The sequence below is a fragment of the Ornithorhynchus anatinus genome, chromosome X1 (genome assembly GCF_004115215.2).
Source record: "Ornithorhynchus anatinus isolate Pmale09 chromosome X1, mOrnAna1.pri.v4, whole genome shotgun sequence".
Taxonomy (NCBI): domain Eukaryota; kingdom Metazoa; phylum Chordata; class Mammalia; order Monotremata; family Ornithorhynchidae; genus Ornithorhynchus; species Ornithorhynchus anatinus.
The window spans coordinates 54,757,837-54,772,119 of NC_041749.1; the positions used below are offsets into that span (position 1 = coordinate 54,757,837).

Here is a 14,283-nt window from a genome sequence, read left to right on the forward strand (position 1 = left end):
GATAGCCTCAAAGTCATCTTCAACTCTCTCCTCTCTCCTTCACGCCCCCAGTGTGTCTCCAAGTTCTGTCAATTCTGCTGAGGAGAAGGACTTGAGCTTACTTCACAACTTTCATTGCAGATGGAAAGCTTCGTGGCAGAGACTGACTTTTTGGTACTATTCTTCTAAATATGCCCAGAAATGATAAGTATTCCAAATGAGTATTGTTATTAATTAACATCTGTTGAATGACAACATCGTATTAGGCAATGCCATTTTATAATAAGTGGGCATCATGAAGTGTAATAAGTCAATAGTTACACTTTGTTTTTCTACAGCATCTTCTATCGGAACTCCTAGCAAGCACTCTCTGATGAAACCTTTTAATTTGCTGGATTTGTTCAGTTCTTCTTTGTCATGAGGCCTTCCTTACAAAGTCCACAGCTGACAACTCCATAGGAATCCTAGACTATTTTGCTGAAAAACTGTGTCTTAAAGTGGGGTGGGGAGAAGACTGGGTTTGCTTGTCTTTGTTTTCCCCTTTGCTAACAAAGTGCATTCTTTAAACTTACATGAAATGAGAATTCCCATAAGCATTTCAGGGGCCTCCTTTTTTCCTGCTTAGAGCCCATTACCTCTTCGTTTTGTGTGGGAACCAATAACACATTTTATGGTTAGAATCCTTCTTATTAAACACACACACACACACACACACACACACACACACACACACACACACACACACTCAACATTCTCTATTCTCACTTTTGGCATCATGACAAGATTGCGGTGGTGAGGATGGGTTAAAATGAGTGAGTCTCTGCCTGTCTATTGATGGAGTGCCACAATGCTTGTCTCTGTGTGTGTTTGCTTGTTGGTATGTATAGTTGTCTGTGTGTGAATGTTTGCAACCCGAGTGTGAAATTCCCCACTTTACACTTCAGAGCTTTATAGGAGCTGTTAGTTTGAGCAAAGAGGGAGAATTTTAAAATAGAAAAAATCAACTCAAACCTGTCATCATCTCTGGGCTGTCAATAAATCTCTCTGGTTTATCCTTCAGCTGAAGGTTTACTGGAAAAATCTGGCTCTTTTTGTTTGTGTGGAGCTGTAGAAAGAAACAAATGAACAAGGGGTAATAAAGTAGAACTAAATTATGAGATTATTATGCAGATTCCAACTCTCACCCACATGCCTACAACCTCCCCCGACTTTCTCTGACACTGACACACACACACACACACACACACACACACACACACACACACACTCACTATGATCCACAAATGACTTTAACATTACTGATTCAATTCACTGCCATTTCAGTAGTGATTCTTCTCAGAGGTCCAGACCTTGTCCTAGCAAGAAAGAAAGTCATGCTACTGGGTTAACTAAAGTGGATTTTGCTGTTAATCCTCAAACTTTTCATGGAATAGCCAACATATGGTTCTGCAATGCTGAAACTGTGTGGAAACAAACAGGACAAAAAATATCTAAGAAACAAAAATGAGCTGCCAAAAACTCCTCCTTTTTCCAAAATGTTCTCAGGGGAAATTTTCTTTCCACCCCTTTTGGAAAAGTGATTCCAGTCCCTATTTGTGGGTGTGAAGACTTCAAAGAGAAAAATCACCCTTGAAAAAAAATGAATCAAAAAACAAGTCACCTAGGATCCAAAAATACCTCCTTTAGGTGAAGCTTATGCATAACAGAGATGGCTGCAGGCTTCCTGGCTATAACTACAGGATAGGATCTCCCAAAATAGAATTGTACTTTCCAAACGCTTAGTACAGTGCTCTGCACACAGTAAGCACTCAATAAATACGATTGAATGACATGAATTAAATAGGCTTAAGGCCCTGGGGTTCTCTTTAGTTTGTGTGGCAAGGAATATTTATAAGGTCAGAAGTGGCTGCCAAGGACTGTGAGGGGAAGGGAGAAGGGATGAGGATCTACGGTGGAAGGAGTGGGGATTTGGGGGGATATTCTGAGGGGCAAGTCCTAGGGGTTGGTGGGAAGGAAAGGAAAAGACTAAGGTCTTAAAGGTTAAGTAACTGGCTATGGGAACAGTAGGGAAACAAAAGTACCAACATAGAAAGGGTACCCCAGAAATTCAGTGCTGTGGAAGCCCAAGGGTCAAGGTCCTGTACTTGCTCCCCTTCTCTCCGAGCAGTTTCAGCTCTAGGCCTGCTTGATCCCTGCTCTGCCACTTGGCAGCTGTGTGACTGTGGGCAAGTGACTTAACTTCTCTGTGCCTCAGTTACCTCATCTGTAAAATGGGGATTAACTGTGAGCCTCACGTGGGACAACCTGATTAACCTGTATCTACCCCTGCGCTTAGAACAGTGCTCTGCACATAGTAAGCGCTTAACAAATACCAACATTATCCGCTCTGGGTGCTCTTGGTTGTCAAGGCAAGCACTTACAACACACTTTCCCTTTGTTCTCTGGTCTTCTGAAAGGAGTAGCTGAGAACAAGATAAAGCTACCTCCTTCATCTAATCAGGACTCTTGCTCTGCTGTTCAATGGGATTTAATCACCTTGAGAACAAGGCAGAGGCTGGATGGAGAAACCAGTCCCAAGGAGTTATCCGGATAACTATCCAGATGCCTATCTGGATGTATTTAATCTGTATTGTACAATTTGATTAAATTAGAGGCTGTAATGTATATAAGGAAGCTCTGGATTGCTCAGAGTTGAGCTGGCCTTGACTAACAGAAGAAAATTTGTCTGTCCACCAACACTCCCTACTATGCTAGAAGAAGCTCTAGTAGTAATAAACTTGTGTCTAACACACCTGCTCAAACACGGCAGAGTCCGTCAAGTTTTTCTTCCACAGTGTGAATGATCAAGACGACCCTTAGCACGAATTGTTTACGAACCACCATTAAAGAACTCAATGGCAATTTTTCCTATTTAGAGAGGGTTCACACTGATCTAAATGACCTTCTTCCCATAAATAAACCATCTTCAACATATTTCCAACCCATATGGAAATATTACCTTCGTGTTTTGACTGAGCAAATGCCACAGTCCCAAGCCTTTCAAACAAAACTATCTTTCAGAGCTCTCACCTGACAGTTCCTTGAGGGCAGTTATCCATCAATCAAAAATCAATGGTATTTATTGAGAACTGACTATATGCAGAGCACTGTTCTAAGCACTTGGGTGAGTATAATGCCCAGAGGGTGCTTGATAAATTATTGCCGATGAGCAGGTATGGAAGGAATGAGGGACCTTGGAGGTCACTGACCTCCAAGTGCATCCCACTTCACTGGGTCAGGGAAGAACCCTGGCTGAGGGAGCCCTTCCCTATCCAAGAGGCTCAGTGAACATTAGCACTTGACTTTCCTGGGACCCCAGGGAAGCTCAGAGATGTGGGGGATGGGAACTGTTGGGGAAGAGGAGCTCTGGATGGGAGGAGGAAAAGGAACTGCTTTATGTTATTACTACCCTTCCATTGGAATAATAAAGGAACCATACTATCTCAGACTACCTAACTATCCTTTGAATTCTAGAATTGTAGAACTAGAAAGGATCCCCAATGGTCATTTAGTCCACCCCCTCCCCCATCCACTGGGCAGAATCCTCTCAAACCAAAGCAGTCAAGGGCAAGTTCCTTGATTGTGCCCCTCAGGGATCCAATGTACCTCTCATTCTCACAAGACAATATTTTTCTCTTCTCCCCAAGATCTTGGGATCTTTCCAACCAGAAAGAAGCCAGTTTTTGTAATTTTGAAGATAAAGTTCTCCCTTTCATCTTTCTCATTTGTTTCCATGGAGACTTTAGCCTAAAGTAGATAACAATAATAATAATAATAATGGTATTTGTTAAGTGTTTACTATGTGCCAAACACTGTTCTAAGCACTAGGGTAGATACAAGGTAATCAGGTTGTCCCACACGAGGCTCCCAGTCTTAATCCCCATTTTACAGATGAGAGAACTGAGGCCCAGAGAAGTTAAGTGACTTGTCCAAGGTCACACAGCAGACAAGTGGCAGAGTTGGGATTAGAACCCACGTCCTCTGACTCCCAAGCCCGGGCTGTTTCCGCTAAGCCACACTGCTTCTCAATGACAATGACAGATATGTGGAGGATCTCTGTCCCTGAACTCACCACAACATTGCTGCATCGCACTGCTGAAGAGTTGACCCAGGTGGCTTCAAATGTCTCATCAATTCCAAAGCTGCACTCCAGAGCTGCACCCTAGAAGACATAGAAGAAGACTCAAGTCTCATAGACCCTTCTCCCTGGTTCTTCACCACAGGTCTCTAGAAGTGAATTAAATTCTCATGAAACAGGAGGAGCAATTCAGTTTGGCAGCCTCAAGTCCAGTAAGGGGATGAAGTCATCTGAGTTCTAGCCTCAGACTTAAGGCCCACCCCACTCTCCTTAGCCAAACCACATCCCTCCCTTCATTTAAAGCCCTTCTGCATGAAGCTCTCTCATCCCTCCTGTCCCCCACAATCCTTTACTGCCCTGGCCAAGCCAACCTCTCCAGCTACCTTAGGACTTCTGAATATCTCTGTAAATCTTGTGTGTGTGTATATTTCTACTATTCGTACTTTTTAGCAGTGGTGCAGGGCCAAGAGCAGGATCTCCCCCGGCTTCAGCAGGCTGTGCTGCTCTACCTTAGCAGGGGCAAAGGTGTTGAGAAGCCACACTTTAGGGCCCAAGGACCAAGGGCTTTGCTAAGGTCAGGGTGGAAGCAGTGGGGAAGCAGAACTTGGTGGAAATGATGGGCAATGTTCCTGACCCTTGGGAACTAAAGCATGGACTGGCACTGTTGCTGCCCTCCCTGCTTCTTTCCGAGACTAAGAGGGCTTCAGACAGTTGGGGAAGGTGGTGACAGTGCTCATTCCCCAGAAGACAGAGTTTTTATTCGGTATGGGGCACAGGGAAAACGACCTCCTAACTCCTTCTCTACTTTATAGTTTTATGTTCTGTCCCATGAGTATTTCTCCTACTGAAAGCTTGTATTTGCCTGTCCTCTCCATTTGACTGGGAGCTCTTCATGGATGGGTGCCCAATTCCCTCTCTGAACTATTCCCTCAGGGAGTAGTACAGTGTACTGCACATAGTAGAAATGCAATAAAGCAGTTAAGATGATGATGATGACGACGTCCATCTTTCTGGTTCTCATCTGAACATCTGTAAAATGCAGATGTCTGTCTACCTACTCTCAGAAGGATAACATACATTGAATGTATAAGCTTTATAAATGCTTTGCAAATGTTAGATACGATCAAAGTGCTTCTGAAGGATAAAGACCATGATCTGCAAATGACACATCCATTGCCTTTGGAAAATGGCATTAGCTAGCTGAGTCCAGGATCAGTGTACTGGAAGAATATGAAGAAGAATGATAACAGTAATAATAACAGTACTTGTTAAGTGCCTACTATGGGCCCAGCACTGTACTAAGTGTTGGGATAGATAAAAGATAAAAGGGGGCTCCTGTCTACGTAGGAGGGTGTAGGATTTAATCCCCATTTTACAGATGAGGAAATGGAGTCACAGAGAAGTTAAATGAATTGTCCAAGGTCACACGTAGACAAATGGAGGATCCAGGATTAGAACGCAGCTCCATGCTCTTTCCACTAGACCACGCTGCTTCTTCTTCTGCTGTCATCTCATCTAATGAGATCTGGCAGGACTGCAGGAAAATTGTCAATCTCCCTTTACCAATGAGGGTGCCAACTGGCTCTCTCTGGTGGGTAATGTAAGCGTGGCTGAATGGACAGCAATAATCCAAGTACTTTCTACTGCCTGTGATAGCTGGAAGTCAGGCATCCATTAGATGGACACAGACACCACTGCTCAAGCACTATCATGAGGAAAGACCCTGGTGCTTTTAATAATTATGGTATTTGTTAAGCACTTACAGTGCCAGGCACCGTACTAAGAGCTGGGGTGAATACAAGCAAATCGCGTTGGACATAGTCTCTGTCCCACGTGGCGCTCACAGTCTCAATGCCTATTTTACAAATGACGTAACTGAGGCCCAGAGAAGTAAAGTGACTTGCCTAAGGTCACACAGCAGACAAATGACAGAGCTGGGATTAGAACCCACGCTCTTGACCCCAAAACTTCTAACCCCCTGCTTCTGGGCAGGGCTGTACCTAAAACACCCCAAAGAGACATTGGGTGTCTAGCCTAGTTTTAAAGAGATAGTGGAGTTTAAATGGCAGCATGACAGATTCAGGTTATATATCCATATAACCCATGAGTATGATCTAAATCGCTGGAACAGGTCACCAAGAGAAGGCACAAAAGCTCTTTCCAGCAGGATATTTAACAACAGATTATTCAACCATCTATATTATAAGCCATAGAATGTCTTGGGCAGGGCAGAGATGGGCCAAATGACCTCTCAAGCTATGCGGCTCTGTAATTCTGTGGAATTCTGGAGTTATTATATTTAAATGAGAAATAAGTATTTACTTACATTTTGAACTAAGACCTAGGTTTTGTTTAGCCCCAAACAGAGTCTGTTTCTTGGCCTTTGCAAGCACAGTACCGTTATTACTTTATTGCTCAAATTCGCCCTTTCCTCTCCATCCGAACTACTACCATGCTGAACCTAACACTTATCCTATCCCATCTTGACTACTGCATCTGCCTCCTCACTGACTTCCTTGCCTCCTGTCTCTCCCTACTCCCAGTCCATACTTCATTCTACTGCATGGAGTTTTCTGAAAAAAAAAAACAAACATTTTTCGTCCACATCTCTCCACTCTTCAATAACCTCAATAACTTCAAGAACAGAAACTTCTTACCATTGGCTTTAAAGCATTCAATCCGCTCACCCCCTCCTATCTCACCGATCTACTACAGCCCAACTTGAACACTTCGCTCCTCTAGTACCAACTTACTCGTTGTGCCCCTACCTCATCTATCTCACCGCCCATCCTTTTCCCACGTCCTCTCCCATCCCGGACTCCCTCCCCCTCCATATACATCAGATCACTACTGTCCCCACCTTCAAAGCATTATTAAGGTCACATCTCCTCCAAAAGGCCTTCCCCGATTAAGTCCTCTTTTCCTCAGCTCCCTCTCCCTTCTGCGTCATCTATGCACTTGGGTCTGAGATCTTTGGGCATTTGATATTTGCCCCACCTTCAACCCCACAGCACGTATGTACATATCTTTTAATTATATGCTATAAATTATTTATTTATATTAATGCCTGCCCCCGACCAGACTGTAAGCTTGTTGTAGGCAGGGAACATGATTACTAACTCTGCTGTATTGGACTCTCCCAAGCGCCCCAAGCATTTAGTACAGTGCTCGGCACATAGAAAACACTCAGTAAATACCACTGATTGATTTGGGTTTTTCTCCTAAGCTGACAGGAGAAATGCTAATACTGTTTTTGTTTGTTTGCTCCTTTTTCATTCCTCCCTCATCCATTTATTGAGAGTTTCAGAGCTGCATCACCAGACTTGATCCATGACCACCTCCTGAGCCAACACTGACAGAAAGCTTTGTTTTTTTCCTCCAGAACTGAAGACAGAAAGAAATTCTGTTTGGCAATTTTTTCTCTTGTTTTTTGAAGGAAGAAAGCAAAATAACCTTCCTGGAGACAATTCCAGCCCCCAAATTTTATCTCGTGCCCATCAGGCCAACTTTAATAACCGGCTGAAGGAGGAAGTGGGATTGTAAGGTAGCTGTCTGGACAGCCTCAAGGGAACCCTGTGGTCCTTCAGGAAACTTCCTGTTTACTTCAGCTGGAATCAGGTTTACGCACGAGACTTCTTCCTCTGTGGCTGCCCTAAAAACTGACAGAGGAAGCAGATTCTCTGCCCACCCCTCTTTTTTTTGCTGACAATACAGGGGTACATCCTTATTTAAGAATGCCAAATTTCAGACAGGAAACCGTGAGCTTACAGCAGCAAAAAAAAATCCTTTTTTTTTTTCTTTTCGGTGACCAAGATGCAAAAAAATTACAGCTTTATACAGGGCCACCACTATGAGGACAAACTAGGTGCTAAGAGACTTCCCCACTCTGATTGCAGCTTAATTCTGACTTTAGGGGAGAGCCTGAATTTCATTTTAGAACCTGAAAAAAAGGGAGAAAATATTTGAGAGCAGTAGGACTAAGCCATTACCTCTCATACTGTCTACCCGTGGTTGACATTAGCTCTTGATGTAAGAATACACCATTTTGCCTTCCATGTACATTTGTGGGAAGAGACCACAGTGGAATCTAAATGGATCGGATGATCATATCCTGCATCTTCTCATATCTCTGAATTCTATTACAAAGAACATGCCGCAAACCTCATTCTACCGGTATATCAACTTTTTCAGTTTAGCCACATAAAAATAGGTTTCTTCCCTTCCAGTACTTTGCAGCTCCAGTTTTAACCATCCCTTTCCCCACTCTCATTGACTTTAAAATCTTCTCAAGGTTGCATATGAATCAAATGATATATGTGCTCTTTAAATTGCTTTAGAATTAAAACAAACGGGCAACTTCAGTAAACTGGTCAAGTTTTATTATTTCTCCAGCAGGCTTGTTATTTTTTTTACAGCCTCAACTAGAAAACCTTTAATAATGTTGGTATTGGTTAAGCGTTTACTAGGTGCCAAGCACTGTTCTAAGCGCTGGGGGAGATACAGGGTAATGAGGTTGTCCCACGTGGGGCTCACACACTTTTAATCCCCATTTTACAGATGAGGGAACTGAGGCACAGAGAAGTTAAGTGACTTGCCCACAGTCACACAGCTGACAAGTGGCAGAGCTGGGAGTCGAACTCATGACCTCTGACTCCGAAGCCCAGGCTCTTTCCACTGAGCCACGCTGCTTCTCTTTACCTTTATACCTGAACATAATTCCTCCTGGAGCCAATAGATTGTAAGGTCCTTTAGAGTAAAAAAAAAACCTAAATCTATTAAGTATGTAGTATTGTAACAATTAAATAATACCAATAATAAGCAAAAAATAATTACATTTAGCTCTTATAATGGGCACATTACAGGCACTGAATTATGACAAGTTATGGCTTTAAAGCACTCAATCACCCTGTCCCCTTCTATGTTACCTCACTGATTTCCTTCTGCAGCCAGCATGTTCCCTTCACTCCCCTAATGTCAACCTACTTGCTTTACCTCGATCTCATCTATCTTGCCCATGTCCTGCCTCTGGGCCTCAACTCCCTCCCCCTTCATATCCGCCAGCCCATCACTCTTTCTACCTTCAAAACCTTATTAAAATCACATCTCCTCTAAGAAGCCTTCCCTAAGTCCTCATTTCCCCTCCTTTCTCTCCCTTCTGAGTCACCTTTGCACTTGGATTTCCACCCTTTATTCGTATCACCATCAACCCCAGAGCAGTTACGTACATATCTGTAATTTATTTTAATGTTTGTCAGCCCCTCTAGACTCTTAGGTCCTTGAGGGCAGGGAATGTGTCTACCAACTCTGTACTCTCCCAAGTGATTAGTACAGTCCTCTACACACAGTAAGTTCTCAATAAATATGATTGATTGAGGACAATCTGGAGGCAGATGGTTTACCCTGAAAAGAGCTAGGGGAAGGGGAAAGTGATCACAAATCTGACATTTTGATTGACAAAAGCCTTGGAAAATCTTAGGCACCTGTCAATATCTCTTATGCAAGATCATCTGCCATGTTTATATTATTCTTAGGGACTATCTCAGAAGTGGTCTCTGTCTGCCCATCACAAGTACCTGAACATTTCTGGAAGAAACCTGGGAGAAGCTCTCTGAAAAGTGTGATTTTTAATTTCCCCAAGCATCTTGTCCTGCTGCCAGGAGCTTTCCCAGCTCTTGTCAGGCCTTCTGCTCAGCATGTGGAAGATGTGATGTGGTGCAAATGAAAACATGTCACTGAGAAATGTTTTCAAACAAATCAAATTTTCCTGGTGACAATCGTCTCTGGGCCTAAAATGCCCCCAGGCTGGGGTGGGGTGGGCGGGAGTCATGTTCTGCTGAACACAAATACTCAATCTTACACCTGGGGAATCGTCAAATGGGCAGAGACAAGGAGTGAAAATCTTCCCATTACAGAGTCACAGAATCTAATAGTGTCAGGAATTTTGTTTTATGGCAAATCTGGGGGTGAATTTGGGGTGAAATCGGGAAGCAGAGCACAACTCAAGTCAGGCTTGCTTTCGTTATCCATTGATTTGCAATTAGAAGGTTCTTGTTTTGTGCAGGGTACTGAGCTAAGCACTTGGGAGAGTAAACAGAGTTCATAGACGTGACCTCTGCCCTCCAAAAGCTCACAGTCAGGCTGACAGAATGGATGGTTGTCCATCATTTTCTGAAAGCTCTTCAGGGATAGAAATTCCACAACCTCCCTTCTAGTGGTCATTTTAGTGGGTTTTTCTTTTCAGGTGACCTCTCTATTACACTATTTTTTCACTGTGACAATCTAGAAGTTCTTCTTTATGTCCAAGTAAAATCTTTCTTACATTAATTTATGTCCATTTCCTCTTGTTTATTTTTCTGACGGCATGGAGAACAACTGGATGGCAACCTCCCACAAAAACCTTGTATGTACTTGCCCTTGAAAATAGTGATTCAGCCACCCCCCTGTAGCCCCAGTTCACAAGACCTATTTTCCATCCTGGTAACCATTTTGTTGTTTTCCTCTGAGACCCACCCATTTCCAAATTCACATGAGCACTCACTCTTGTGTGTATTTACTAGACTGTATGTATTGACTCTAGTTCTTTGTGGATGAGGAACTTGTCTACCAACTCTGTTGTATTATACTCACCCAAGTGCTTAGTACAGTGCCCTGTACATGGTAAATGCTCAATAAATACCATTCACTGATTTAGGGATGCATGCAGCCACATAGCCTGACAGTAAGAAAGGGTTGGGTTGTCCATCCCTCTAGACTGTAAGCTCCTCTTCCAGACTAAGCTACTTGAGGGCAGGGATTGTGCCCACCAACTCTGTTGTAGTGTACTCCCCCAAGCTTAGTACAGTGCTCTGCACATAGTAAGTGCTCAATAAACACCATAGATTGACTGACTGATTGTGAACAAGTCATGATGCAGCTACAGCAACAACCATTAGTTTATGTTTGGGCTTCCTCTCATTTGCTTCCTTATGTACTCTTAGGGAAATAGTGTTGCCTAGTGGAAAGAGCACTGAACTGGAATTCAAAGGATCTGAGTTCTAATCCCGGCTCCACCAAATTGCCTGCTGGGTGACCTTGCCCCCAGCCACCTAACTTCTATGAGCCTCAGCTTCCTCTTCTGTAAAATGGGGATTGAATACCTGTTCCCAACTCCTACTTAGATCGTGAGCCCCAGGGGTACAGGGACTGTGTCCGACCTGATAAACTTGTATCTACTCCAGTGCTTAGCAAAGTGCTTGACACATAGTACGTGGCTTAGCGGAAAGAGCCCGGGCTTGGGAGTCAGAGGATGGGGGTTCTAATCCTGGCTCCGCCACTTGTCTGCTGCGTGACTTTAGACAAGCCGCTTCACTTCTCTATGCCTCAGTTACCTCATCTGAAAAATGGGGATTAAGACTGTGAGCCCCGCATGGGACAACCCCTATTACCCTGTATCTATCCCAGGGCTTAGAACAGTGCTTGGCATATAGTAAGCGCTTAACAAATACCATAATTATCCATTATTATTATTATAGTAAGCTTAACAGATACAATTATTATCATTATTGTCATTATTATGTGCAACTTCAGTTACCTGGGAAAAATCTGCATTGGCCAGGGAGACCAGGATGCTCTGAGAGCCACCCGTAGGTACAGGAGCCAGCGACGTCGGCAAGATCCGAGGGCACTCTGTGCTGTTCTGTAGTTTAGAAGAGAAGAACACAGCACTTTAATGGGGGCTTTATTGACTGGCACAGAGACCGCCTCTCTGAGGAGAAAAAACAAAACAACCAACAGTCCTACTGGCCATTCCTGTAAGTGGAGGCAAACACATAGTGCTGAATGAATATTTCTTTAATGGTGGTCTGAGAAGAGAAATATTCCTAATTAGAGGCTCCTGGGTTTAATCTGCCAAGAACTGCCCTGCTAGGGCTTGGGTCAGGTGCCAATGGCCAGGGAGCAGAAAGGCACAACTCTGTTCTGCTGAGTCTCCAACTGCCCTCTAGACTAGGAATAAGTGTCTTCTATGTTCAGTCTATGCTCCCGAGTAACTAGTACACTGCTGCTCTATATATCTGTACACAGAAGGTGCATGATAGATGCTGATGAAAGATGATCAATGCCACTGACAATCTCTTTGTGCCTCAGAGGAAGGTATAGAGATATGGGAGAGAAGAGAATGAAGAGAAATAATATAAGGGAAGCAGTGTAGCTTAGTGGAAAGAGCGGGGGCCTGAAGTCGGGGGATCTGGGCTCTAATCCTAGCTCTGCCACTCGTCTGCCATATGACCTTGCACAAGTCATTTAACTTCTCTGTTCAAGCAGCAAACCCGGGATTAGGATCCAGGTCCTCTGACTCCCAGACCCGAGCTCTTTCCATTAGGTCACACCGCTTCTCTTGGTCTGTTCTTGCTTTTCTCATCAATGCAGACAGCGTAAGCAGCGTGACTCCGTGGGAAAAGTGTAGGTTCTGGTGTCAGGAGACTTGAATTCTGGTCTAGCTTTTACCATTGACTTTCAGGGACTTTGAGCCTGCCCTGAATCTTTCTGCACCTATTCCTCCTCTCTTAAATTTGATAAGAATCCCTGTCCCTCCCTTCCTCACAAGGATGTTCCCACGATGAATGAAGTAACTGAACATGTGAAAGCACTGTGGAAAGCAAGTTCAATATAAATTAACATTATGGTGTTTAATACTGAAGCTATTATTAGTAGTAGTCATAGTTGTAGTAATAGTTGTTGTCTATTACGCCACTGAGAAAGCTAGGTTGAGGTCTTGGTTGCATAGGAGACAAAGCATAGCCTCGGGAGTACACACACATTTCAGGAGTCATCAAACATACAATTATGTGGGAAAATGATTGTGAAGATTGGTTCTGTGAGACTTCAACTACATAAGGAAATGCTAGACAACCCCCCTCTTTTCCAAAATTCCTGCAGCGAAGAAATATTATCTTTCTTTTCCCCTCCCTAACGTCTCCAGTTGACTGTGGGTTGGGCTCACACTTCAAGAGCTTTTCCTACTAACTCTTCTAAACCTGGCTGCAGGGTTGCCCAATTAATTCCAAGTACTTGTCTGACTCTGGAAAACATGTATCAGGCCTTATCATGACATTGATCTTAACCAAGCACAGTTGGAGCCAACTTGGCATGGAGATTAAATAACCAAGTGATTACAAATGAGCAAGAGATGGAAATCAATCCAGAGTGAGAGGTCCTCATAGACCCCTGTGTAGCTTAGTGGAAAGAGCACGGGCTTGGGAGGCAGGGGTTGTGGGTTCTAATCCTCCCTCCACCACTTTTCTGCTGTGTGACTTTTGGCAAGTCATTTAACTTCTCTGTGCCAGTTACCTCATCTGTAAAATGGGGATTAAGACTGTGAGCCCCATGTGGGACAACTTGATTACCTTGTATCTACCCCAGTGCTTTGCACATAGTAAGTGTTTAACAAATACCATCATCATTATTAAGATGATGATGATCTTTCTTATGTTGGAGTCAGAGGGGAGGAAGGAAATTCAGGTCCAGACTAGACAGCATGTGCTAAGGGTTCTGGGACCTCTTCGCAGGTCTGGGCAGACATTTCGGATTTCTGGCTAAGTACACTACCTCAGCATCCCTGTCCCCCTCATATCTGATGACCTTTGCAAGACTGTAGTTGCTCATCGGTGATTTTAGAGAGCCGAGCCAGGATTAGCATGTTCTTGGGGAGAGTGGAAGTCTGCTCCTCAGCAGAAACCCCCAAGGCTCTTTACTCCAATTGATCTCAGCGGGAGGGACTACACTAAAGTAGATTGATAGTCTGCCACGCTAGCTGGGGATATCAGGGAAAAAAAAAGCCAACAACATTGTCTGAGATTAGACTTGAGACTCCATCATCTATCCAAGACATCTTCAGCCCTTCTGGTGCAGGGAGCTTTGGAGAAGGTCTGAGAGATGCAGATGGTACATCGAATTTCCAAAACAGAAAATCCTGAGGTGGGTAACAGCCCCTACAGAGGAATATGAGGAGAAGAGCCCACCAATGAAATTTGAATCTTCTACTCTGTTCTGTATTTGATCTCAAACCTGAATTCTAGCTTTTCTGTCCCTGGGACACTTTCAAGACTGGCTCCATTTCTAGCAAGCACCTGGATCCTCCAAGTTTGAACCTGTGAGTGATTTATAGGAAATTGAACCTATATGCTTCTGATTTAGTTTCACTTAAACCA

At 43.7% G+C, this 14,283-nt stretch overlaps 1 protein-coding gene across 1 annotated transcript in view; it reads right to left on the reverse strand.

Annotated features, from left to right (window-relative positions):
- PLXND1 (plexin D1) overlaps nucleotides 1-14,283 on the reverse strand; it is a 155,141-nt gene that overhangs the window by 62,492 nt on the left and 78,366 nt on the right. Inside the window, exons 9-11 of the mRNA XM_029050663.1 lie at nucleotides 11,667-11,771; nucleotides 4,091-4,180; nucleotides 991-1,084 (exon numbers count right to left, since the gene is read on the reverse strand). Of these exons, the coding sequence (XP_028906496.1) occupies nucleotides 991-1,084; nucleotides 4,091-4,180; nucleotides 11,667-11,771 (289 nt within the window). The remainder of the gene's footprint in view (nucleotides 1-990; nucleotides 1,085-4,090; nucleotides 4,181-11,666; nucleotides 11,772-14,283) is intronic.